We start from the raw sequence: 25,099 nt of genomic DNA, 5'->3' as shown, positions 1-25,099 counted from the left end.
TTCACGCCTACTTGCCTGGATCCTTTTGAGTTGGAGATGCCAGGGATTGAACCTGGGACCTCCTGCTTGCTAAGCAGATGCTCTACCACTGAGCCACCGTCCCTCCCTCCAGAACTGTCCACTCAGACTGGCAGTGGCTCTCCAGGGTCTCAAGCTGAGGTTTTTCACGCCTGCTTGTCTGGACCCTTTTTAGCTGGAGATGCCAGGGATTGAACCGGGGACCTCCTGCTTACCAAGCAGATGCTCTACCACTGAGCCACTGTCCCTCCCCATATGAACCTATGAAGCTGCCTTCTACTGAATCAGACCCACCTTGGTCCATCAAAGTCAGTCTTGACTACTCAGACTGGCAGCTGCTCTCCAGGGTCTGAAGCTGAGTTTTTTCACGCCTGCTTTCCTGGACCCTTTTTAGTTGGAGATGCCAGGGATTGAACCTGGGACCTTCTGCTTTCCAAGCAGATGCTCTACCAGTGAGCCACTGTCCCTCTCTAAAGTCAGTCTTGTCTACTCAGACTGGCAGCCACTCTCCAGGGTCTCCAGCTGAGGTTTTTCACGCCTATTTGCCTGGACCCTTTTGAGTTGGAGATGCCGGGGATTGAACCTGGGCCACCGGCCCTCCCCATGCAGGGATTTATTTGTTTTTATTTTATTTTATTGATTTGATTTGTATCCTGCCCTCCCCACCAAAGCAGGCTCAGGGCGGCCATAGTTAAAACAACGCATATTATCAATCAAACAGGGGAGGGGGCGTTGTTGTGATGGGGGCTGCCCACCACCCACCTTTTCCCATCGTGTGCCTTTTCTTTTTCTCCCACCAGGACCCCCGGAGCAAACACAAGTTTAAAATCCACACCTACTCCAGCCCGACCTTCTGTGACCACTGCGGCTCCTTGTTGTACGGACTCATCCACCAGGGGATGAAATGCGACAGTGAGTTCGATGCATGTAACGTGGGGGTGGCACAGGGCTGGGGGCTGGGGAAGGGCAGAGGAGAGGCCCAGACGTGGCCAACCTCTGAACTGGAGCTTGTCAGGCCCCTGGCGGAACTCAGGAGAGCAAAGAAGGCGGGGAGATGTTGCCAAATCCTTCCCTGCACAGGAGAGACGATTCCCAGAAGGTTTCAGAGGGGAGCTCTAATCTGCTGTGGCACAGGGGGCAAAAGGGAGAGTCCCAGGGGCACCTTCAAGGCTGGAGAGTTTCTGCCCTGCCACACACAGTGTTAGTCTTCCGGAAGGTGCTACTGGTCAGCCCCTACCGGACTTAATGCCCTTCCGGAGGGCCTGTGAAACGGAGCTGTTCCACCAGGCTTTTGGTTGAGGCAAGTGGGTGTCCTCACCTACTGCCCACATCATCTAACAGATCTCCCCGCACTATTGTTGGATTTTTTTTTATTGTTTTACTGTTTTATTGGTGCTTGTGATCCACCCTGAGCCCATTATGAGGAAGGCGGACTATAAACCTACTAAATAAAATAAAATAAATCTTGCAGCAGAACAGCTAGATTTGAATCCAACAGCTCCTACCCGAGTTTCAGGGGGTCAGCTTTCTCTGACAGATGCAACTTGGAGTGGAAGAAACAGGTTCGATTCCCCACTCCTCCACTTGCACCTACTGGAATGGCCTTGGGTCAGCCATAGCTCTCTTATCTGGGAGAACCGGGTTTGATTCCCCACTCCTCCACTTGCAGCTGCTGGAATGGCCTTGGGTCAGTCATAGCTCTCTTATCTGGGAGAACCAGGTTGGATTTGCCACTCCTCCACTTGCAGCTGCTGGAATGGCCTTGGGTCAGCCAGAGCTCTCTTATCTGGGAGAACCGGGTTTGATTTCCCACTCCTCCACTTGCAGCTGCTGGAATGGCCTTGGGTCAGCCATAGTTCTCTTATCTGGGAGAACCGGGTTTGATTTCCCACTCCTCCACTTGTAGCTGCTGGAATGGCCTTGGGTCAGCCAGAGCTCTCTTATCTGGGAGAACCGGGTTTGATTCCCCACTCCTCCACTTGCAGCTGCTGGAATGGCCTTGGGTCAGCCAGAGCTCTTGTAGGAGTTGTCCTTGAAAGCGCAGCTGCTGTAAGAGCTCTCTCAGCCCCACCCACCTCACAGGGTGTCTGTTGTGGGGCGGTGAGGGGAGGTAAAGGAGATTGTGACTGCTCTGTGACTCTGAGATTCAGAGTATAGAACAGGATATAAATCAACTTTCTTCTTCTTCTGTGACTCTTGAGAGCTCCTGCCCCCCAATTGAGGGCTCTCCCCCCCAGTTGTTCTGCTGGGCAGTTCTGATGCTCAAGCTAGGAAGGTGGTTCTTTTCTGCCCAAGGCCTCCTGCAAAGGGTGGAACAGCTCAGGGCCACGTATCTGAAGAAGGGCGCAGGGACACGCAAAAGCTCCTCCCCTGCTACAAATTTTGTGAGTCTTTCAGGTGCTCCTGGAGTCTCTTTTTATCTCCTCCCTGGATTTTCTCCAGGATTGGGCAGAGCAACATGCAGTCTTAGGCTGACACCTGGTGGCCACTCTGGAAATTGCAGCAAGAGCAACACAATCATAGAATCACACAATCCTAGAGTTGGAAGGGACCTCCTGGGTCATCTAGTCCAACCCCCTGCACAATGCAGGAGATTCACAAATACTTCCCCCTAAATTCACAGGATCAGCATTGCTGTCAGATGGCCATCTAGCCTCTGTTTCAAAACCTCCAAGGAAGGAGAGCCCACCACCTCCCAAGGAGGAAGCCTCTTCCACTGAGGAACCGCTCTAAACTCACAAACACCTCCCCCTAAATTTACAGGATCCTCATTGCTGTCAGATGGCCATCTAGCCTCTGTTGAAAAACCTCCAAGGAAGGAGAGCCCACCACCTCCCGAGGAGGAAGCCTCTTCCACTAAGGAACCACTTTAAACTCACAAACCCCTCCCCCTAAATTCACAGGATCCTCATTGCTGTCAGATGGCCATTTAGCCTCTGTCTACAAACCTCCAAAGAATGAAAGCCCATTACAGTCTTAGTCCGACACCTGGTGGCCACTCTGGAAATTGCAGCACTCTTCTTAAATTGTGTTTTCCCTTCGCTTTTGGGGGGCAGGGTCATAGATACCTGCTCCTGGCTTGGTGTTGTGTACAAAGAGACCCTCCCCAGCCCCCCCCCCCCGCCCAAATGAAGCCTTGTTCAACCAGTGGCCTCAGCTCTTGCTTTCCTCAAGCACATAGTAATGGAGTGAAGGGACATCCAGTGGTGGACGTTGAGGTGTGAAGCAGACTTGGCCAGCGGCAATCTTCCCTCCCCTCCCCTCTCTTTTTAATCAACTCAGTTTGCTTTCCTGAACATTTCCCCCCACACAAATTCCTCTTTGCGCAAAGTAATAAAGCAATGAAACCATTGCACCCATGATCAGACCTCCTCTTCCCGGATCTCCCCAGCCAGGGAACATCTGGTGTGGGTGGGGGAGGGGGCTGCAGCATCGAGTGTGCAGATGGGCCACTGCTGATGGAGCTTCTCTGTCCCTCCGTCTCCTTCCTTGGAGTAGCCTCACTGGATCAGCTGCTTCTCCCCAGGGGCCCGATCCCCAAACAATGGATTTGTCTGAAGGGATGTGCAAACCCCGGTCGCTGTCCGCCAAAATGACAAGCCCCCAAAAGTCTGTCTTCCTCCTCTTCCTGCTTCCTTGTCTCCTTCACTTCTTTTAGATCCTCTGTACTTTGCTCTGTGTTCTTTTGGGGTCCCTGAAGGAAGGGTCTGTTCTGTTTTCTCCAGAGCCTGCAGAAACCTCTGTGGAGGCTGGCTGCATCACAGGCCTTCCAAGCAGAGGTGGAGTTCTAGCAAGAGCTCCTTTGCCTATTAGGCCACGCACCCCTGATGCAGCCAATCCTCCAGGAGCTTACAAGGTTCTTTTTTTGTAAGCTCTTGGAGGATTGGCTATATCAGGGGTGTGTGGCCTAATATGCAAAGGAGCTCCTGCTAGAATTCCACCCCTGCTCCCAAGAACAGCTATAGCTGGCCTAGGAGAACCCCTGGGGTGTCCCTCCAGTCTGGGAGGCCTCAGCTGCTCTTTCAAGACGGCTTGGCCATGTAGCCATATCAGGGATTGGATTTATTAGCAAAAATGTCACGAACCTTCCCTAGGGCAATGTGATCGCTTGTATGTAAAAGTGTGTTTCTCTTTGTGTCACCAACTCAAGTTAGAAAACTGAGTCTCTGCCATAACCAGTGCTTTGGGGAAACCCTGGTTAGGCTGCCTCTGAGGACGTGCAAAGGGCAGAGCCTCCAGTGACTGAGAATGCCTGTGCACGGATGCTCTTAGCATGTAGCAGCAGTCTAGAGGGTTTGAATCGCGATCTGCTTTCTTAAACAGGAATGAAACTTTACTGCTAAAGATTAAACTAGAGCACATATGTGGCAAACGGCTGTCATGCCTGGCGAGGCATATAGAAACTGTAGGGCTAGATAAGCTGCAGCACAGGTCTTTGGGGGAGCAAACACATCCCCTGACCCCCAACAGCCCCCTTTGCTGAGGAGGGTCAGTCGCATCTCGTCCTTCCCACCCTATGCTGTCTTCTTAGCCAGAGGGAGACAAGAACGCCTGCAGTCCCATCCCAGTCAAGGTGGTGGGAAAGACTGGCGGTCATTGGGGGGGTGGGGGAGGGGGGGACTGGCCAGACCTCAAACCTGCAAAAACTCTGGGTGTCTGCTGGCTCCCCCCGCCTCCCCCCAGTGAATTGGACCTTGTGAAAGGAGGCGGAGTCTCTCGACATCTAACCGGAGTGTGACGGCCGGAGAAACCCACAGTCCAGTTGTTGGTATTCAGATGGGCATCTTTTTTTGACCCTTTTGTACCCCCTGCTCTTCCCCCCCCCTCCCCAGCCTGCATGATGAATGTCCACAAACGCTGCGTGATGAACGTGCCCAGTCTGTGTGGGACGGACCACACCGAGCGCAGGGGACGGATACACATCAAGGCCGACATAGAAAACGAAGTCCTGACTGTTGTAGGTGAGTGAAGGGGGGCTTGGGGGGGGGGAGAAGAGGGATTATGTTGCTCTTCAAGGGAGAATGACAGTGAATGTGTGGAATAAAAGCGTTCGAAACATGTCCTGAAACGCTGTGTGTGTGTGTGCACACACCCATACCCTTTGATCAGGGGGAGGGGGGAAGACTCCCATCTTTCTCTGTGGGCAACAACAGGGCTGCATTCTGCTTCTGTGGAGCCCCTCTGGCGGTGAGAGCCGCGTGTGATCCTGGGGGAGCCCTGTGGCCTCCGCTTCCCAGGTTTAGTGATCTCACCCATGGGGTGACGCCAGGATGTTTTGCTACCCGACGAGGTCACAGTAGGCAGTCGGCGCAAAGGAGTCCCTTAATGCTTTTGCAAGAGATGAGCACGCCATTGTCCAAAAGGGCTCTTTCCTGCGGCTTCTTTCAAAAGCAAACAAAACCCTGCCTGTTGCAGCTGGCCAGGAAGTGGTGGTTTATTTCACAGGCTGCGGTTTTGGAGGTTTGGCTCTGGTGCAAGGCATTCTGGGATTTTATCTTTCCCTCCAATCACCTCTGGCCACCTCAGAGGGCAGCCTCCCTCCCCAGAGGAGAAAGAGCTCAGGTGCGCTCTTGGGGCATCAGAAACCCCCAAGAAGTGCCAGTCCAGCCCAGCAAATCAAGAACCTCCAGGAGTGCAGATTTCACCCATGCTGAGTGTGGGCTGTGCTTTGGGCAAGGCGTGTCACTGAGGAGGGCAACTGAGGTGATGAGGGGGCTGGAGCCCCCACCCTGTGAGGAAAAGCTGAAGGGACTTCCCAGTTTAGAAAAGAGACGGCTGTGGGGGCAGGAGAGAGGCTTATCAAATTATTTCATGGGGTGGAGAGAGCTGACCAGGAGAACTTTCTCCCTCTCTCTCAAAAGAGTAGAACTCGAAGGCAGCCAGTGAAGCCTTTTGTCTATCCTGAACCTCCACACCAGGAGGTTCAGGACAGACAAAAAGAAATACTTCTTTACACAGAGAGTGATTGAAATGTGGAATTTGCTGCCAGAGGATGTCGTGGTGGCTGCAGGAATAAACAACTTTAAAAGGGGATTGGATAGATTCGTGGAGGAAGGGTCTGTCTGGGGCTGCTAGCCATGGGGACTGAGGGGAACGTTCATGTTCAGAGGCACTACTCCTCTGAAGCCAAGAGCCAGGAGGCCTCAGCCTCTCTGCCCTGTTGTTGGCCCTCCAGAGGAACTGGCTGGCCACTGTGTGAGACGGGAGGCTGGACTAGATGGACCCTCCCTGGTCTGAGCCAGCAGGGCTCTTCTGATGCTCTTCTCAGGGGAAGGCCTCGGCCTCTCTGCCCTGTTGTTGGCCCTTCAGAGGAACTGGCTGGCCTCTGTGTGAGACAGGAGGCTGGACTAGATGGACCCTCCCTGGCCTGACCCAGCAGGGCTCTTCTGATGCTCTTCTCAGGGGAAGGCCTCGGCCTCTCTGCCCTGTGGTTGGCTTTTCAGAGGAACTGGCTGGCCGCTGTGTGAGACAAGAGGCTGGACTAGATGGACTCTCCTTGGTCTGACCCAGCAGGGCTCCATTCTTAGGTTCTTAGTACCTCCCCCCCCCTAGCAGAAGCTGGGCAGGGAAGACTATGCAGTGTTCCCCCCACCCCACCCCCTGAAGTCCACCTCAGGGTCCTCTTCCTTCATCTGAGCTAATCTGGCCACACCCTTTGCATTGCGGAGGCCGAGGGCTGAATCTGGCCCTTCAGGCCCACAGAGATTGTTACCGGTGATGCAAGACAGACCAAGAGCAAGAATCTTGTTGGAATATTATGTGCCTTTGTGTGTGTGCATACATCAATCCGTGATGAGTTTTCGTGCCGCTTGCAGGAAGAGTCTTGAAATGTCAGGATTCTCCCTTCGCCAGCTGGGAATTCCGTGTCTGAGAAGGTGGTGGAGGGACTGGGTCAGCTCTGCTCCACCCCCAGAATTTTGGGAAGCACCGCCGTGCCGCCCCCTTTTTTTTCCTTTCTCATCACATGCGGCAAAGAGGCAGAGCCGCACAGTGTGGTTTTGTCACAATCCCAGTGTGGTGCTTGCAGTGAGACACATCAGCCAAATCATGGAAACCTCCATTCCCCGTGGCACAAATTGACCCAGCCCCACTTTGGGGCTTCCTGGATTAGGGGGGGTGGGGAAGAGAGAGCTTGACGTGAACTCAGAGGAACAGAACACAAACAGAGGTGGGGAATGTTCTTGCCGCTCCAACTCTCACCCTTGTAGCCCAGCCTTTGTCCAGGGGCACAGAAGCAGCTCCCTTTCAACTGAGGTGAGTGAGGCAGGGGTGCTAAAGGAAGAGCTACTCCTGAGCCAAAGGCACCCGGTGAGCTGCGGGGTGCAGTGGGGACAGACGACTGGCTCTCCTACCTGCAGCCCTGACGTTCTAACCACTCCATCGTATCCAGAGTGAGAAGCCTAGTTCAGTCTCGGGAAGCAGATTCTCTGGTTTGCAGTTCTCCTCTCTTAGGTCTCTCTGTTCCCTGGCCGGCCGAGAGGCACCTTTCTGTCTGTGAAGCTCCGCAGGTCCCTCTCGAGCTGGCTGCTTTGTGAATGGCCCAGGAAGAAGCCTGATGGATCATTCTTCTGGGAGAGAGATCCACAACTAAGGGATCGATAAAAGTATTAAGCAACGGCAGGAGCTCCAGGGCTCTTTCAAAAGAGACACAACTCTGGCGTTCAAACTCATTCATTTTTTAAAGCGCAGAAAGGAAATTGTAGTGAATCATGCAGAATGTCTTTTAATAGATGCACATGCATGACAGACAGACAGACAGACAGAGGTGGATAGATTAAACAGATGCATGGAGGAGAGGGCCTTCTCTACAGCGGCCCCTGTTGTTTGGAACCAACTGCAGGAGAACAAGAGCCTTGCGGGACAGCTTCATTTCAACTTGCTTTTAATGCATAGCACATAGGAGGGCACTCAAGAAGACTGAAATTACTGGAATGTATTATTATTATTATTAGCACCAAAAGTTTTTAAATGTTTAATTGTTGTATTGTAAGATTTTAATTAGTTAATGTTTAACCTGTAAATGCTTTTCTGTTGTGAGCCACCCTGAGCCTGCTTCAGCAGGGAGGGCGGGAGAGAAATCCAATCCAATCCAATAAGATAAATGCCTACCAGCCATAGTGACTGAAGAGAGCCTGCAGGGCTTCTTTTGTAGCAGGAGACTCCTTTGCATATTAGGGCACGCCCCCCATGCAGCCAATCCTCCAAGAGCTTACGGAGGGCGGGATAGAAATCCAATCCAATCAAATAAGATAAATGCCTACCAGCCATAGTGACTGAAGAGAGCCTGCAGGGCTTCTTTTGTAGCAGGAGCTCCTTTGCATATTAGGCCACGCCCCCCATGCAGCCAATCCTCCAAGAGCTTACAAGGCTCTTAGTACAGGGCCTACTGTAAACTCTTGGAGGATTGGCTACATCAGGGGGTGCGGCCCAATATGCAAAGGAGTTCCTGCTACCAAAAAAGCCACGAGAGCCTCCATATCCAGAGGCAGTCAACCTCATAATCCCAGTGCTTGGAGGCAACACTGGGGGAACATCCAGTCTCTATGTCATTTGTTTGACCTTCCAGAGGAACTGGTTGACCGCTGCATGAGGCAGGAGGCTGGACTAAGTGGACCTTCTCTGGCCTGACCCAGCAGGGCTCTTCTGATGTTACATCCGATAATACCATTATATGCAGAAACTGTTAGGAAATAACTGGGAGAAAATCCCACAAAAACTTCCCATTTTGTGCATAACCGTAATCTCAGATTGTCTGAAATAATCTCTAGTGGGCCATTTAAAAACCCGTTCAAGATTGTCTCTGTAACATTTTCTTGAGGTTGAAGTCTGTTCCAGTATTTGATAAAAGCACACCTGATCCCGTTCAGTTTCTTTCCTGCAGATCTCTGCTTTGTCCCCATATTTTATAATGGGGTTTATTTGTCTATTTAATGAATCGCTTGACTTTGCAGCCGTCTCTTCTTGGGGAGACTCAGGGCAGGAGGTAAAAATATTCTTTGTCCCAATTTCTGTATGTTATAGCCTCCCTTTCTCCCAGACGACCCAGAGAGGGTCAATACAGCCAGCACACGGGGCATTTGATAGCCGAGGCATTAGGGTGGGAGAAGTCTGCAGCCACCCAAAGAAGTGAAGCTTCACACGAAACATCGAGGGATCCAGGAATTACATAAACCAGCTGGTGCGACAATTAATAGTGGCGGAGAAGCAGGTCTGATCCCCCCTTCTCTTCCGCCTCCACCACCTGAAGCCTGCTGGGTGACCTTGGACCAGTCACAGTTCATCTTTGAGAATTCCCTGGAATCAGAAAAATAGAGTTGGGAGGGACCTCCAGGGTCATCTAGTCCAACCCCCTGCACAATGCAGGGAACTCACAAACCCCTCCCCCTAAATTCACAGAATCCTCATTGCTGTCAGGTGGCCATCTAGCCTCTGTTGAGAAACCTCCAAGGAAGGAGAGCCCACCACCTCCCGAGGAGGAAGCCTGTTCCACTGAGGAACCACTCTAAACTCACAAACACCTCCCCCTTAATTCACAGGACCTTCATTGCTGTCAGATGGCCATCCAGCCTCTGTTTCAAAACCTCCAAGGAAGGAGAGCCCACCATCTCCCAAGGAAGCCTGTTCCACTGAGGAATCTCTCTAACCTCACAAACACCTCCCCCTAAATTCACAGGATCCTCATTGCTGCCAGATGGCCATCTAGCCTCTGTTTAAACATCTCCAAGGAAGGAGAGCCCACCACCTCCCGAGGAGGAAGCCTGTTCCACTGAGGAACCGCTCTAACTCATAGAGTCATAGAGTTGGAAAGGACCTCCAGGGTCATCTAGTCCAACCCCCTGCACAGGAAACTCACAAACACCTCCCCCTAAATTCACAAGATCCTCACTGCTGTCAGATGGCCATCTAGCCTCTGTTTCAAAACCTCCAAGGAAGGAGAGCCCACCACCTCCCGAGGAGGAAGCCTGTTCCACTGAGGAACCGCTCTAAACTCACAAACCCCTCCCCCTAAATTCACAGGATCTTCATCGCTGTCAGATGGCCATCTAGCCTCTGTTGAAAAACCTCCAAGGAAGGAGAGCCCACCACCTCCCGAGGAGGAAGCCTGTTCCACTGAGGAACCACTCTAAACTCACAAACCCCTCCCCCTAAATTCACAGGATCCTCATTGCTGTCAGATGGCCATCTAGCCTCTGTTTCAAAACCTCCAAGGAAGGAGAGCCCACCACCTCCCGAGGAGGAAGCCTGTTCCACTGAGTAACCACTCTAAACTCACAAACCCCTCCCCCTAAATTCACAGGATCCTCATTGCTGTCAGGTGGCCATCTAGCCTCTTTTGAAAAACCTCCAAGGAAGGAGAGCCCACCACCTCCCAAGAAGGAAGCCTATTAGAATCATAGAAGAGTTGGAAGGGACCTCCAGGGTCATCTAGTCCAACCCCCTGCACAATGCAGGAAACTCACAACCACTTTCCCCTAAATTCACAGGACCTTCATTGCTGTCAGAGGGCCATCTTGCCTCTGTTGAAAAACCTCCAAGGAAGGAGAGCCCACCACCTCCCGAGGAGGAAGCCTGTTCCACTGAGGAACCGCTCTAACGGTCAGGAAGTTTTCCCCACTTGTCTTGTCAGGACAGGAAGGGAAGGGGGTTATTGGAAACCCCTTGGAGACTCCTTTAGGTAGAGAAAAGCCTAGTATAACAGCCTGTTCTTCTAAACAGGTTCCTACTTGCAAAAAGGCATACGTGGCATCTGAAATAGATATGATATATGGCCCAGTGCAGAAAAGCTAATGCAATCATACAGCATCAGACACCCAGTGGAAAACTCAATCGGCCTAGGAGTACAAAATTAGAAGCCCTGCAGACAAAACAAACAAACAGTCTCAAGTTCTAAGCTGGATAGCTCAAGCAGGCCCATTCTCATCAGATCTTAGAAGCTAAGCAGGGCCAACTCTGGCAAGCACTTGGGTGGGAGTCCTCCGAGGAAGACCAGAGCTGGATGCATAGGCAGGTAATAAGCCACCTCTCTGAATGTCCTTGCCTCCCAGCCCCACTAGGGGTCGCCAGAAGCCAGCCTAGACTTCCAGGCATCCCCCCCCCACACCCACCTGCATCCATCCACACAAAATACTAAAAAATAAAAACCCCAGACATCTCAGAGAAATGGATCTCAAAAGGAGACGACAAGGCAAGAAAGCAGGGAGCAAAGCCCCCGACCGCAGTCCTGCCTCCTTCAGGACCATTCCACTTCCAATTTGATCCCAAGATTCAGTTTCCAGCTTGATTCCCTGATTGTGGCAAACTCAACTCAGCCTTGAGAAAGCCCTGGGCTCTTGGAAGCGAGGCTGAAGTGCCCAGGCGAGATCACTCGGGTGTCCAGGAGAGAGGGGGAGGAGGAGGAGGTCTCCCACGGGCCTTCATCCGCCCAACTGATTGCGCAGCCCAGATGTGATTGCCGCTCTATTCAGGGCTACGTCAGCCTTCTGGAGCCCTCCAGAACTCAATGAGGAGAAGCCGGTGAAGCGGCCAGCGTGTGCGAGGGAGGGGCGGCATCTGGGTTGGGGATGCAGTGACGGCCCCTGCCGGTAGATGTCAGGGCCCACCTCTCCTGAGCCTGCAGCCACATCTCCTGCCTTTTGCCAGCCGCAGTCAGGCCCCTCGCAGGTGTCCAACACTGCCGCCACCGCCGGCCGCTGGCTTAGGGCTGTCTCTTTGATGCAGGCAGCTTCCCCGCGGGCTGAAGGTCAGGCAAGGACGAAGCTTCACGTTGCGTAGCTGTCCAAAGACGTGACACGGATTCAGAATAGCAGAGGAAGTTCTGCCTGGACCCAGAACTCCCTGGAACTGGCTTTGTGAAAATGTCAGGGTGTGTGTGTGTGTGTGTGATGGAGAATCAAAAGCTGAAACGCTGGTTGGCTGCATCTGCTAGAGGCACAGGGAGACAGGGTTCTGGACAGAGCCTCTGGCTGGGGGACAGCCCCTTCCCTGGCCAGCTCTTGCCTCCCGCTCCCCCTTCCTGCTTTGTGCTTGCTGGAGACAAGAGCATGTTGCCATCCTCCTTTCATGCATAGGAGCAGTTGTGGGCCAAGTAGCCTGTGCAACACCCCCCCCCCCCACACACACACCCATTCTCAGGGGAGGGACGGTGGCTCAGTGGCAGAGCCTCTGCTTGGCATGCAGAAGGTCCCAGGTTCAATCCCTGGCATCTCCAGTTAAAAGGACCAGGCAGGAGGTGATGGGAAAGACCTCTCTCTGCCTGAGACCCTGGAGAGCGGCTGCCAGTCTGAGTAGACAAGATTGACCTTCAGGTTCTGGAATCTTTGGGCAGAATGAGCCTTCTCAGCGTGGCACAGGTCGTGGTGGTGGGGGGGAAATCCCTGGAGTTTTGGAGGTGCAGCCTGGGGTGGGTGGGGTCTGAGGAGGGGGGGTTCAGAGGGCAGCCCACCCTCCAACGCAGCCCTTTCCTCCAGGGGAACTGACCTCTGTAATCCAGAGACCAGACGTAATGCCGGGAACTTATGAACCTATGAAGCTGCCTTCTACTGAATCAGACCCCCCTGGGTCCTTCAAAGTCAGTATTGTCCACTCAGACTGGCAGCGGCTCTTTCTCCAGGGTCTCCAGCTGAGGTTTTTCACGCCTATTTGCCTGGACCCTTTTTTTAGTCGGAGATGCCGGGGATTGAACCGGGGACCTTCTGCTTACCAAGCAGATGCTCTGCCACTGAGCCACCGCCCCTCCTGGGAGATCTCCAGGCCCCCCCCCCCCGGAGGCTGGCATCCCCTACCCCCAGCTCTCTGTTTTGGCGATGCTGGTGGGCCCTGCAGGCTACAGAGCAGCAGAGAAATCTAATCCTGGGGCAGCTCCTTGGCCGCAGCACCTCACCGGTTTCCGCAGTCGACGCTTCTTGCTTATCCTCAGGGGCTGGCGAATATTCTGCCCTCGCCTGGCTTCAATCCTGCCCTGACCTTCAGAGGGTCCGAGGCCCCAGGGAACTAGGTGAGCGGCTGGAGCCAAGGAGCCTGGGCTTGGGAGCAGCTGTGTCCAAGGGACCTCCCTCGCAGCTGGGTCGCTGGCCAGTTTACCTCTCCTCGGCCACTCAAGGTGAGCCTGCCCTTGGCCTTCCTGTGCAGGATCGCTCCCTGCGGTGTGGGCCTGATCCTTGCTCGTGGCAGGAGCCGACAAAGGGAGGCAGGCGCTGGCCCCAACTGGAACCGATTAGGCGGCAATTAGATAAACAAGCCAGAAAGGCCTTAATTAATGTGCAGCGGGCCAGGGAGAAGCAGCGGTGAGTGCGGAGCCTTTTTCGATTATAAAAAAAAGATATGTGCAAATTTATTCTTCTGCAGCATATTAATTAGCTGCTTTAATGACTGGAGGTGCTAATCTTCGTTCCGCACGCTCCTTGGAATTCAGTCTCTCTCCAGCGCCCTGACGGGACCTCTCATTACAGGGAAGGAGGATAGAGCCCCTCCCCCCCCCCGCCTTTCTCTCTGCCCCGGAAAGGAGAGGTGAGATTTGTGGCCTGGCTGAATGCCCTCCTTCCATTATCAATACATTTAATAAACAAATGTCAATAAACTTTGAGAAATTATAGTCAGCTCAGTTCCAGAGAATGACGATTACGCTGGTTGAAGCAATCGGGTTTGCAGATAATCCTTGGAGAGCAATGTCTTCTCGTGCAAAATCATTCCCTGAATTTCTAAGCAAAAGAGAGGTAGGTGAACCCGTGGCAACGCTTTCAGAGGCAACAAATTCTCAGTGGAAAGGGCTTAGGCTGAAGCCTTGTCAGCAATGACCTTGCAAGACACGTGAGGAGGAATAACCAGGAGACTCTCACCATTCCAGCTGTCCTTTTTTTTTTCTACCCCTGGAGACTCCAGGACAATACCTATTTGTATCAGGGGTGGAATTCTAGCAGGAGCTCCTTTGCATATTAGGCCACACACACCCCTGATGTAGCCAATCCTCCAAGAGCTTACAAAAAAGAGCCTTGTAAGCTCTTGGAGGATTGGCTACATCAGGGGTGTGTGGCCTAATATGCAAAGGAGCTCCTGCTAGAATTCCACCCCTGATTGGTATTCACCAATGAGCAAGCTTTTGAGTTACACCAAACTCCTCCTCATTCAAGTTAGGAAAGGCAGGACGTGTTTGTGGGACGTGGTCAGTGCGTGAAGCCCCATCTGTGCAGTGTTTCTGTCTTGAGATTGTAACAAAGACGATTCAAATGCAGCTGTTTTCAGATTTCATGAATGTTTGTCATTTGATGAACCTTTTCTGATGTAATGGCAGTCTGCAGATGCTGCAAGAATTCTGTTGAAGGGAGTCATTAAACAAGTGTATTAAAGGAAATAATAAAACCGCAGAAGCTTGCTGGGGAGCCTGCGGCCAGCTTCACCCACCTCGCAGGGTTCTTGTGAGGATAAAATGGAGGCGAGAGAAGGAGGGTCAGCCGCTTTGGGTCCCTGTTGAGAAGAAAGGCAGGGTATAAACGAAATACACGTGTGTGCATGAATGCCATTTTGCATTTTGATATTTGGTTGCTCAGGAGATTTCATCTTTGACAGTCAACATTTAAAAAATCAAGCATGCCCCCAAACCCAGAGCACTTAGTCGGTGGTGGCAAAAGTTTCCAGCTCTGCACAGTGGCCTGGCTTCAGAGTGAGAATCTCCTTCTCTTGGGGTCCTGGGGCTCTCTTCTGTCCTTGCCGGGGTCCTTTTCTTGGGCCAAGATGTGCAGGGCCCGTCTCTTCCGTGTTTGCAACGTGTCAGAGGCAGGAGGGTTGGGTGCGGCAGCAATTTCCATGGCTTTTTATTTTATTTTATTTTACTTCTTTCCTTTCCAGTACGAGATGCGAGAAACCTAGTTCCAATGGATCCCAATGGCTTGTCAGACCCCTACGTGAAACTCAAACTCATCCCCGACCCAAAAAGTGAAAGCAAACAGAAGACTAAAACCATCAAATGCTCTTTGAACCCTGAGTGGAACGAGACCTTTAAATTGTGAGTGCAGCTGGAGCGGGGAGCTTTCTTCGCCCAAGGGGGGCCTTCCTTCCTCTTGCCCCTGGGGGTGGGGGGAGCTGAGGCTGTTTGGGATCCAATGCGGCGCAGGGAGGGCTCCCCCTTATAGATCCGAGATCTCTTTGTGGGGCAGCAGCTGCTCCCGTCTGGCCCAGTCAAGAGAGAAGCCTCCCTTTCATGCCTTCTGTTGGGAGTTGGCTTCTACTCCCGCCTCCCCTCCGCTTGCACTCCGGGTGGGGTGGTCTCCATCCCCTCTGCACTTTCCGGATACCCCCCCCCCCTCGCCTTCTGCTCTCCCCTCAGTGGGAGCCGAGCTTCCCTTGCGTTTGTGCCCTTTGAACAGTGATGTGCTTTCATCAGGAAGAAGCACTAAGCAGATTTCAAGGAGTAGCAAACGCGTCCTTCTCTTTCTTCCTCCCTTCCACACCTCGCCACATTCCCCCTCCCGGCACGTTTGCTGCGTTTGCCTTGATCAAAGCCTTGCATTTCAATGTGTCTTTCCCTCTCCCACTAACGGGATGCTGTCAGGAAATTAAGCGTCAGGCAGGAGCTGCTCAGCTTTGTTTTGCAGTCATTTATTGATCGAAGCTCGCATCGCATTTGCCGACCAAAAATGCCTTCTAATATCTGTTCCCTTCCTCCCCCTCCCTCCTCCCCCACTCTTTTTGCTTCCTCCAGTCAGCTGAAAGAGTCCGACAAGGACCGGCGCTTGTCGGTGGAGATCTGGGATTGGGACCTCACCAGCAGGAACGACTTCATGGGCTCTCTCTCCTTTGGGGTCTCAGAGCTGCAGAAAGCCGGTGTGGACGGCTGGTAAGGGGCAGTCCGACCCACAGAGGCCTGGGGAGGCCACGGGGTGTGACAGCAATTGCAAATGTCGCAGCGTGGAGAGAAAAATCTGGCCCAGTAGACTGGCTTCGGGGGTGCTTTCCTGGCATCCCACCCACTTTCCAGAATGGATTCTGCAGCCCACTCTGAGGGAACTCAAGACGACCACCAGCCCCTCGCCCCCAGGACCTCTCAGGCATCGCATGCCCAGAGACAATTCCATCATCAGGCCTTTGTAGGGCTGCCAAGTCCAGTTCAAGAAATATCTGGGGACTTTGGGGGTGGAGCCAGAAGACACTGAGGTGGAGCCAGGAGCAAGGGTGTGATAAGCAGAATTGAACTCCAAGGGAGTTCTGGCCATCACATTTAAAGGGACAGCACACCTTTTAAAATGCCTTCCTTCCATAGGAAATAATGAAGGATAGGGGCACCTTCTTTTGGGGCTCGTAGAATTGGACCCCCTGGTCCAATCCTTTTGAAACTTGGGGGGTATTCTGGGGAGAGGCACTAGATGCTATACTGAAAATGTGGCACCTCTACCTCAAAAAACAGCTCCCCCAGAGCCCCCGATACCTGCAGATCAATTCCCCATCATTCCCTATGGGAATTGTTCATGGGGGTGCATAATGGCTGTGGGGGAGGGGCTTTCCCCGCCGGCCAGCTGGCTGGGGGAGGGGGGAAGCCTGTAAAACCGGGGGATCCCCCGCTGGGACCTGGGGATTGGGAAGCCTAGGCCTTTGCCAGCAGAGATAGGACAAGACCCAGCCACTGTCTCCGTGGTACAAGACAAGCTCTGGTTTGGCCTCGGCAGTCTCGGCCCCCAAAGTGAGCCTGGGTTTTCCAGCCTGGTGGGGCACAGCCTGGTCCCAGGCAGGCTGAGAAATGAATGCATCCCAGCCAGCCTCTGAAAGAACCTGGAATTGGGGGCTCAGGCCTTGCCCAAATGCCTTGAAGGGGAAACGGGGGCCGTGTTCCCATTTCTGGCGCAGCACAAGTCCTTCAGCGTGGGCGATTCCCCCCCCCACACACACACACTCTGAGTGGCAAGGGCTGCCCTGTCTTCTCCCCCTTTCCGTGCCGGCTTCACCTGTGGGGCTGCCTCCCTCCAGGCCCCACTGGGGACATCTGAGTGCATTAGAAAGCACATCAACAGCTCCTCAGCTGCATTTTTTTAAAATCTGGGAGTAGCACTCTAAGTAACTTTCCTTGTCTGGGAGGGAAAGATGGCGGCAGAGGAGTCTTTGGGGCCATTCCCTCTCACAGTTTGTAGAAAAAAGGAGGTATGAAGGAGAAGGCAGCCCTGTCTTTCACAAAACCTGCTTTGCTCATGCCCCATGGGGTACACTGACATCCCTCCCCCCAGTGGATCGTGTCCTGCTCTTTTGGTTCTCCTCTCTGCTTCTGAGGTCTCTTTGACAGACCTAGGCCAGAGCCTGAGAGTGCTGTGTTTTTTTGGAAGGGCAGCTCCGCCATTTTCTAGAATGGACAATTTTTTTGTGAGCCAGTCTGGTATAGTGGTTAAATGTGGAGACTCTTATCTGGGAGAACCGGGTCTGATTCCCCACTCCTCCACTTGCAGCTGCTAGAATGGCCTTGGGTCAGCCAGAGCTCTGGCTTGTCCTTGAAAGGGAAACTTCTGTTAGAGCTCTCTCAGCCCCACCCACCTCATAGGGTGTCTGTCTCCTAAGAGCCAGTTTGGTGTAGTAGTTAAGTGTGTGGACTCTTATCTGGGAGAACTGGGTTTGATTCCCCACTCCTCCACTTGCAGCTGCTGGAATGGCCTTGGGTCAGCCAGAGCTCTCTTATCTGGGAGAACCGGGTTTGATTCCCCACTCCTCCTCTTGCACCTGTTGGAATGGCCTTGGGTCAGCCAGAGCTCTCTTAACTGGGAGAACTGGGTTTGATTCCCCACTCCTCCACTTGCAGCTGCTGGAATGGCCTTGGGTCAGCCAGAGCTCTCTTATCTGGGAGGCACTGGGTTTGATTCCCCACTCCTCCACTTGTAGCTGCTGGGATGGCCTTGGGTCAGCCAGAGCTCTCTTATCTGGGAGGAACTGGGTTTGATTCCCCACTCCTCCACTTGCAGCTGCTGGAATGGCCTTGGGTCAGCCATAGCTCTCTTATCTGGGAGAACTGGATTGGATTCCCCACTCCTCCTCTTGCACCTGCTGGAATGGCCTTGGGTCAGCCAGAGCTCTCTTAACTGGGAGAACTGGGTTTGTTTCCCCACTCCTCCACTTGCAGCTGTTGGAATGGCCTTGGGTCAGCCAGAGCTCTCTTATCTGGGAGGCACTGGGTTTGATTCCCCACTCCTCCACTTGTAGCTGCTGGGATGGCCTTGGGTCAGCCAGAGCTCTCTTATCTGGGAGGAACTGGGTTTGATTCCCCACTCCTCCACTTGCAGCTGCTGGAATGGCCTTGGGTCAGCCATAGCTCTCTTATCTGGGAGAACCGGGTTTTATTCCCCACTCCTCCTTTTGCAGCTGCTGGGATGGCCTTGGGTCAGCCAGAGCTCTCTTAACTGGGAGAACTGGGTTTGATTCCCCACTCCTCCTCTTGCACCTGCTGGAATGGCCTTGGGTCAGCCATAGCTCTCTTATCTGGGAGAACCAGGTTGGATTCCCCACTCCTCCCCTTGCACCTGATGGAATGGCCTTGGGTCAGCCAGAGCTCTCTTATCTGGGAGAACTGGGTTTGATTCCCCACTCCTCCACTTGCAGCTGCTGGAATGGCCTTGGGTCAGCCAGAGCTCTCTTATCTGGGAGAACCGGGTTTGATTCCCCACTCCTCCACTCGCACCTACTGGAATGGCCTTGGGTCAGCCAGAGCTCTCTTATCTGGGAGAACCAGGTTGGATTCCCCACTCCTCCACTTGCAGCTGCTGGAATGGCCTTGGGTCAGCCAGAGCTCTTGCAGAGCTGTCCTTGAAAGGGGGTGTGGGGGGAGAGAAGATATAGGAGATTGTAAGCTGCTCTGTGTCTCTGATTCAGAGAGAAGGGCGGGGTATAAATCTGCAGTCGTCTTCTTCTTCTTCTTTTCCCTTGGCTGCAGATGGGGTGACGCTGGGCCTTGCAGCTCCTGACTGGCCTGCAGGCCCCCTGTGGGGATTGGGGAGGTCCCTGGAGCTAAGCCTTCAGTGCAGCCATTGCGAGACCACGTCTAGTCCCCAGGGGAAGGGCTTCTGGGAAGCAGCTGCTGGCCCCTGGCCCCTCTCAACTACTCCACATTCGCGGCCAGATCTTCAAGGTCAGGAGCGGCACATGAGGAAGAGGTGCAGGGGCTGACGCATCTGTGGCCAGGGGGCTCAAGCTACATTGCCAACCTCTGGGTGCTGGAAATGGAACAACAACCGTGATATATTAATGAAAAACCAATTCGATTCGTCAAGTGCTTTCACCTCTCGAGAAAGCCACTTCTTCCTGACTGTAAGAGTGGTTCCTCAGTGGAACAGGCTTCCTCCCTGGGAGGTTGTCGGCTCTCCTTCCTTGGAGGTTTTTCAACAGAGGCTAATTGGCCATCCGACAGCAATGAAGATCCTGTGAATTTAGAGGGAGGTGCTTGTGAGTTTAGAGCGGTTCCTCAGTGGAACAGGCTTCCTCCTGGGGAGGTGGTGGGCTCTCCTTCCTTGGAGGTTTTTCAACAGAGGCTTGATGGCCATCTGACAGCAATGAAGATGCTGTGAATTTAGGGGGAGGTGTTCGTGAGTTTCCTGTATTGTGCAGGGCATTGGACTAGATGACCGTAGAGGTCCCTTCCAACTCTAGGATTCTATAAATATTAATAGAGTTCTGTGCATTCGCATGGACGTAAATATCATTCCTCAGCTATTCATGCCTTTTAGAAAGAACCCACAGCCAAGGAGCTGATGAGGACAAGCCTTCGTGGCGTCTGCGTGCTTTCTCCTCTGAGGAAGCCTGTTGAGACAGGTGCCTGAGCAAGCCTGTCTGCACAATCGTGACTCCTTCCGCTCCTTGAATACAAGAGTAAGAAGGGCACAGAGAAGGTTTTCTTGGCTTTTTGCTTTTTAATTGCCTTGGATGTCGCTTGAAGCAACTCCAGCAAGAAAGAAGAGGGCTGCGTTACTGCACTGTGTTTGTTAAATCCTGTGGAGTGATATTTACGTCCATGTGAATTCACAGAACTGCATTAATATTTATCAAGAATTGAACTGTTTTTTTGTAAATACGCCACGGTGGTTCTGGTTTGGTTTCCATGTACCAATCTCGTGATCTCACTGGTTCCTTGAGCCTCCAGGTGGGGGCGGGAGACCTCCCGCCATTACAGCTGGTCTCCTGGCAACAGAGATCGGCTCAGCTGGAGATAAATGGCTGCTTTGGAAAGTGGGGCACTGTGCCCCATTGAGGCCCCTCCACTCCCCAAAGTCCAGCCTTCTCAGCCCCCCGCCCCCCAAACCTCCAGATATCTCCAATCTGGATCTGGCAACCCCACGAGGCTCAAACCAGGGGGTTCCCTGCACCCCACAGCTGTGACTCAGACCCCTTCCGAGCTCCCTGTGGCTTCTCTGATCTTCGGCCCCACTCCTGGCCACTTAGCAGAGGCTCTTCTTCTGAATGTCGACGGGCTTTGTCCTTGCCAGGTCCTCTGAGGGGGCAGCCCTGATTCCTCACTCCCTGATCCACCCCATTTCTTTCCCTTGGCCCCACAAGCCCCTGACCTGCTCTGCCTGGCTTGGTAGTGCCGGCTGCTCCGTTGGGCTGCAGTGGCCCTGCGTTCACTGCCAGCTGCCCTGATGGTGTGTGTGATCCTCAAGGGGTGAGAGTGTCAGGGGAGGCTGGGGTGTGGTTGTGTCTTGAAGAGAGAGCTGGAGGCAGAAGCCTTTCTCATAAGGATTAGTGGCTGAACACAGGGCTGTGGTGTAAGGTGGCAAGCCCATTTGGGCAATTCCCAAAACACGAAGCACACATAAGAACATATCAGAAGAGGCTGCTGGGTCAGACCAGGGGGGGGGGTCCATCTAGTCCAGCCTCCTCACACAGTGGCCACCCAGTTCCTCTGGAGGGCCAAGAACAGGGCAGAGAGGCTGAGGCCTTCCCCTGAGAAGAACCTCAGAAGAGCCTGCTGGATCAGACCAGGGAGGATCCATCTAGTCCAACCTCCTGTCTTAGTAAGTGGCCAACCAGTTCCTCTGGAGGGCCAGCAACAGAGCAAAGAGGCTGAGAAGAACCTCAGAAGAGCCTGCTGGGTCAGACCAGGGAGGGTCCATCTAGTCCAACCTCCTGTCTCACTAAGTGGCCAACCAGTTCCTCTGGAGGGCCAGCAACAGGGCAGAGAGGCTGAGGCCTTCCCATGAGAAGAACATCAGAAGAGCCCTGCTAGATCAGACCAGAGAAGATCCATCTAGTCCAGCCTCCTATCTCACACAGGGGCCAACCAGTTCCTCTGGAGGGCCAATAACAGGGCAGAGAGGCCAAGGCCTTCATAGGAACACAAGAAGAGTGTTGCTGGATCAGAGCAGTGGTCCATCTATTCCAGCCTCCTGTCTCACACAGTGGCCAACCAGTTCTTCTGGAGGGCTGACAACAGAGCAGAGGCCGAGGCCTTCCCCTGAGAAGAACATCAGAAGAGCCCTGCTAGATCGGACCAGGGAGGGTCCATCTAGTCCAGCCTCCTGTCTCCCACAGTGGCCGATCAGTTCCTCTGGAGGCCCGACAACGGGGCAAAGAGGCCGAGGCCTTCCCTTGAGAAGAACATCAGAAAATCCCTGCTGGGTCTGACCAGGGAGGGTCCATATAGTCCAGCCTGGGGGGGAGGGGCAGTAAAAGGGCTTCTTGCCCAACTGGTGGACCTCCTGATGGTCCCTGGGTTTTTTGGCCATGTGTGACACAGAGTGTGGGACTGGATGCGCCATTGGCCTGATCCAACATGGCTTCTCCTATGTTCTTATGTGACACAGAGTGTTGGACTGGAGGGGCTACTGGCCTGATCCAACATGGCTTCTCTTATGTTCTTATGTGACACAGAGTGTTGGACTGGATGGGCCACTGGCCTGATCCAACATGGCTTCTCTTATGTTCTTCTGTGACACAGAGTGTTGGACTGGAGGGTCCTTTGGCCTGATCCAACATGGCTTCTCTTACGTTCTTATGTGACACAGAATGTGGGACTGGATGGGCCATTGGCCTGATCCAACATGGCTTCTCTTATGTTCTTAATCCCTAATACGGAGTTTGGCTTTTTCACTGCTGCAGCAGGCTGGGTAGACACATTCATGGAGCCCTCCGCTACAACCCCAAGATCCTTTTCCCTCTCAGTCTCAGCTACTCCAAACCCCATCAACCAATACCTGAAGTGAGATGTTTTGTGGGCCAGGGCTCAAAGGGTTTCATCCTTCCCCCATCGCCCCTGGAGCTGGGCTCAGTTCTGAGGTTCATGCCCAACTCCATCATCTCCTGGCCCTTCTGCTCTCATCCTCCTTGGGTTGCCGTTTTCCCCTCAGACCTGCTCTCCTCCGTCTAGGTTTAAGCTCCTGAGCCAGGAAGAAGGCGAGTACTTCAACGTCCCCGTCCCCCCCGAAGGAGAAGAAGGCAACGAAGAGCTCCGGCAGAAGTTTGAGGTGAGCAGCCAGTTCTTTTTGCAAGAGGGGGGAAGCCCTGCAAGAGGGTCTCCTTCCCTCTCCCCACAACGCTCCTTCAGCAAAGCTCTCTGGGCCCTGGGGGCAGGCAGCTCCCCCCACCCTGGTTATGCCTCCTCTTCCTCTCAAACAACCCCCCACCCCCAACCCAGGACTGCTTGGAGGACTCTCTGTTTGATGCCTTCTCTGGTTTCCAAGCCCTTTTTACCTATTGGCTGAACTGCTGTGACGTCACAGAGTCTAACAAAGTTTCTCACAGTTCCGGGTGAACATTTCAGCTGTATCAAGCTGGCAAACCACATGTGGCCATCAATTAATATAATTAGCAAAGATATTGATATCACTGGGATGTGGGGTGGTGATTAGATGTGAACTAAGGTGAAAGAAAAGCTTGCTAAAGCTGGGCACAGCTGGCAGAGAGGAGTCTCAGAATTTGAAGTTGTGGGCTGAGAAGCTCAGTGAAAGAGGGAGCTGGGGGGGGGGGGCTGGAGACTGTGGGGCGGAGGAGGCAAGAAGCTGGAGCAAGGGGTGGGTGGGGAGGCAGGATTTCACGGGGAAGGGAGGCAGAAAGAGCCACAGAGATGTCCTCTGATGGGACATGGGGCAGGAGGAGGTGAATGGGGAAAGGGGACCCAGCTGCAGATGGTGGGTCTGAAGGAGGAGGGCTGTGTGGCCCCGCAGCGAGCCTGCACTCCCAGAAGCCCCCAGCCACCGTGTCCTTGGAGCTGCTTTTCCAGCTCTGGCTCATGGAGACAAAGGCACCAGCAGGCTTCTCCTGCCTTCCCTAGAGGATGCTGGCGCTACGGGTTGGAGAGGCTTCCGAGTGTGGTAGGGAGGTACTCAGAGAGCTGCGCTGGCCCTACCTGCTCGGCATCTTAATGCGCTGCCCAGCCACGCTTGGCACGTCCCTCCGCTCTCCCCGTCTTTGGACTCCACGGCCTTTAATTAAATCCTGCAAATGACTTTGGAGAGAGGGCCCCCCTCCCACCATCTGCTCTGCGCCCAGTATTTCTCAGCCGCTGGTTGCCCTATTAGCAAGCGGGGCTGGACTCAAGAGACGGGGTGGAGGAGCCCTCCTTTTGCAGCTCAGCCCCCCCTCCTCTCTCTGGGCCCCAGAGGAGCAGCCACGGCTGCCCCCAAGGCCCCCAAAGGTTTCAGTGCTCAGTTGCTCCTGGCAGGGAAGTCTGGGATCTGGCAAGCGAGACAGAAGGCCTGATGGAGGGACAGGGAAGGTCTCTGGTGTAGGAGATGCACACAAGCCCTCCCCACCTCCCCCCTTGCTTCAGGGGAGCGTCCCTGTGGATTGGGCCCCACAGCGATCACTGCAGAATTCCCTATGAATGTGTGAAGATGTCACCAAGCGACTTTGCAGGATGGGCAGACAGGATTCAACCCCCCCCCCCCACACACACACACACTTCTGGTCCTTCATTCCCCCCCCCCTCTTTTCTGGGCATGATCCCTAAACTACTTTAAAAGGCAGTTTGGTGTAGTGGTTAAGATGTGTGTAAAAGAGCCAGTTGGGTGTAGTGGTTAAGTGTGCAGACTCTTGTCTGGGAGAACCGGGTTTGATTCCCAACTCCTCCACTTGCACCTGCTGGAATGGCCTTGGGTCAGCCATAGCCCTGGCAGAGGTTGTCCTTGAAAGGGCAGCTGCTGTGAGAGCCCTCTCAGTCCCACCCACCTCACAGGGTGTCTGTTGTGGGGGAGGAAGGGAAAGGAGATTGTGAGCCATTCTGAGACTCAGATTCGGAGTGGAGGGCGGGATATAAATCCAATATCATCTTTTTCTTTTGGGGAGGGGGGGGAGTTTTCCATAGCCCAGCCCACGCTCTTGATGTCAGAGCAAAGGGAAACGCAGTTTGAACTTTCCATTTGATTCCCTTGTCTCGAAAGCCCCGCTATAATGGGATTTGCTAATCAGTTTTCTCTGAACCGCATGTGGCCGTAAATTAAAATAATTAGCAGCGATGGGGGCAAGATACCGATATGACTGGGATGCAAACCAGACTGAGGGAGGACCCCTGTGGCGAGAGTCTGAACACACAGCCCCTTTCACAGCCGGGGGGGGGGGGAGTCAAAGTCACAGCAGTGGGCCTCTTGGATTTGGAGCTGGCTGACCTGCGTTCAGTTTCCTGCTCAGCCGTGAAGCTGACCTTGACCCGGTCATTCTCTCTCCCTCAGCCTGTCCTCCATCTCAGGATTGTTGTGAAGATTCGGGAGGCAGGGAGACCCCCATGGGGAGCCAGTTCTCAGGGTCAGGTGAGGGACAGAAGCACACCTGGGCATGGGAGGCAGGCAAAGTCATGTCCTGTGAACTTGCCCCCGCAGGTATAAGATGTAAAAGACTGGCACTGAACTGGCCCTGGGAAAGGCTTCTGCCAGCAGGGGCTTGTGGGGGGTGTGAGGGCAGCATTGGGAGTGGGGCATTATGCCAACTGACTGGCACCAGCAATCTGCCCCCCCCCACACACACACATTTTGAACTGACCAGTCTGAACAATTTTCAGAGAGGTACATTTCTTCTTAAATGTAAATGTTTTAGAAATGCAAGGCTAAACATGCCCCATCTCCTTTAACCTTTCTTCAGGCTAACCATGCTCCTTTCCAGGCTAACCACCCCCAGCTCCTTCAGCCTTTCTTCC

At 53.6% G+C, this 25,099-nt stretch overlaps 1 protein-coding gene and 1 non-coding gene across 3 annotated transcripts in view; one reads left to right on the top strand and one right to left on the bottom strand.

The window, feature by feature from the left end:
- PRKCB (protein kinase C beta) overlaps positions 1-25,099 on the top strand; it is a 175,349-nt gene that overhangs the window by 93,048 nt on the left and 57,202 nt on the right. For both annotated transcript variants that reach the window (XM_060260799.1, XM_060260798.1), the window contains exons 4-8: positions 819-930; positions 4,851-4,979; positions 14,860-15,016; positions 15,713-15,847; positions 22,340-22,436. In XM_060260799.1, coding sequence (XP_060116782.1) covers positions 819-930; positions 4,851-4,979; positions 14,860-15,016; positions 15,713-15,847; positions 22,340-22,436 — 630 coding nt within the window. The remainder of the gene's footprint in view (positions 1-818; positions 931-4,850; positions 4,980-14,859; positions 15,017-15,712; positions 15,848-22,339; positions 22,437-25,099) is intronic.
- Positions 32-98, bottom strand: TRNAA-AGC (transfer RNA alanine (anticodon AGC)). The gene has a single exon. It is a non-coding gene; the product is annotated as a tRNA-Ala (tRNA).

The sequence above is a fragment of the Heteronotia binoei genome, chromosome 20 (assembly GCF_032191835.1).
Source record: "Heteronotia binoei isolate CCM8104 ecotype False Entrance Well chromosome 20, APGP_CSIRO_Hbin_v1, whole genome shotgun sequence".
Lineage (NCBI taxonomy): Eukaryota > Metazoa > Chordata > Lepidosauria > Squamata > Gekkonidae > Heteronotia > Heteronotia binoei.
This window is presented reverse-complemented; position numbering and strand designations above follow the sequence as displayed.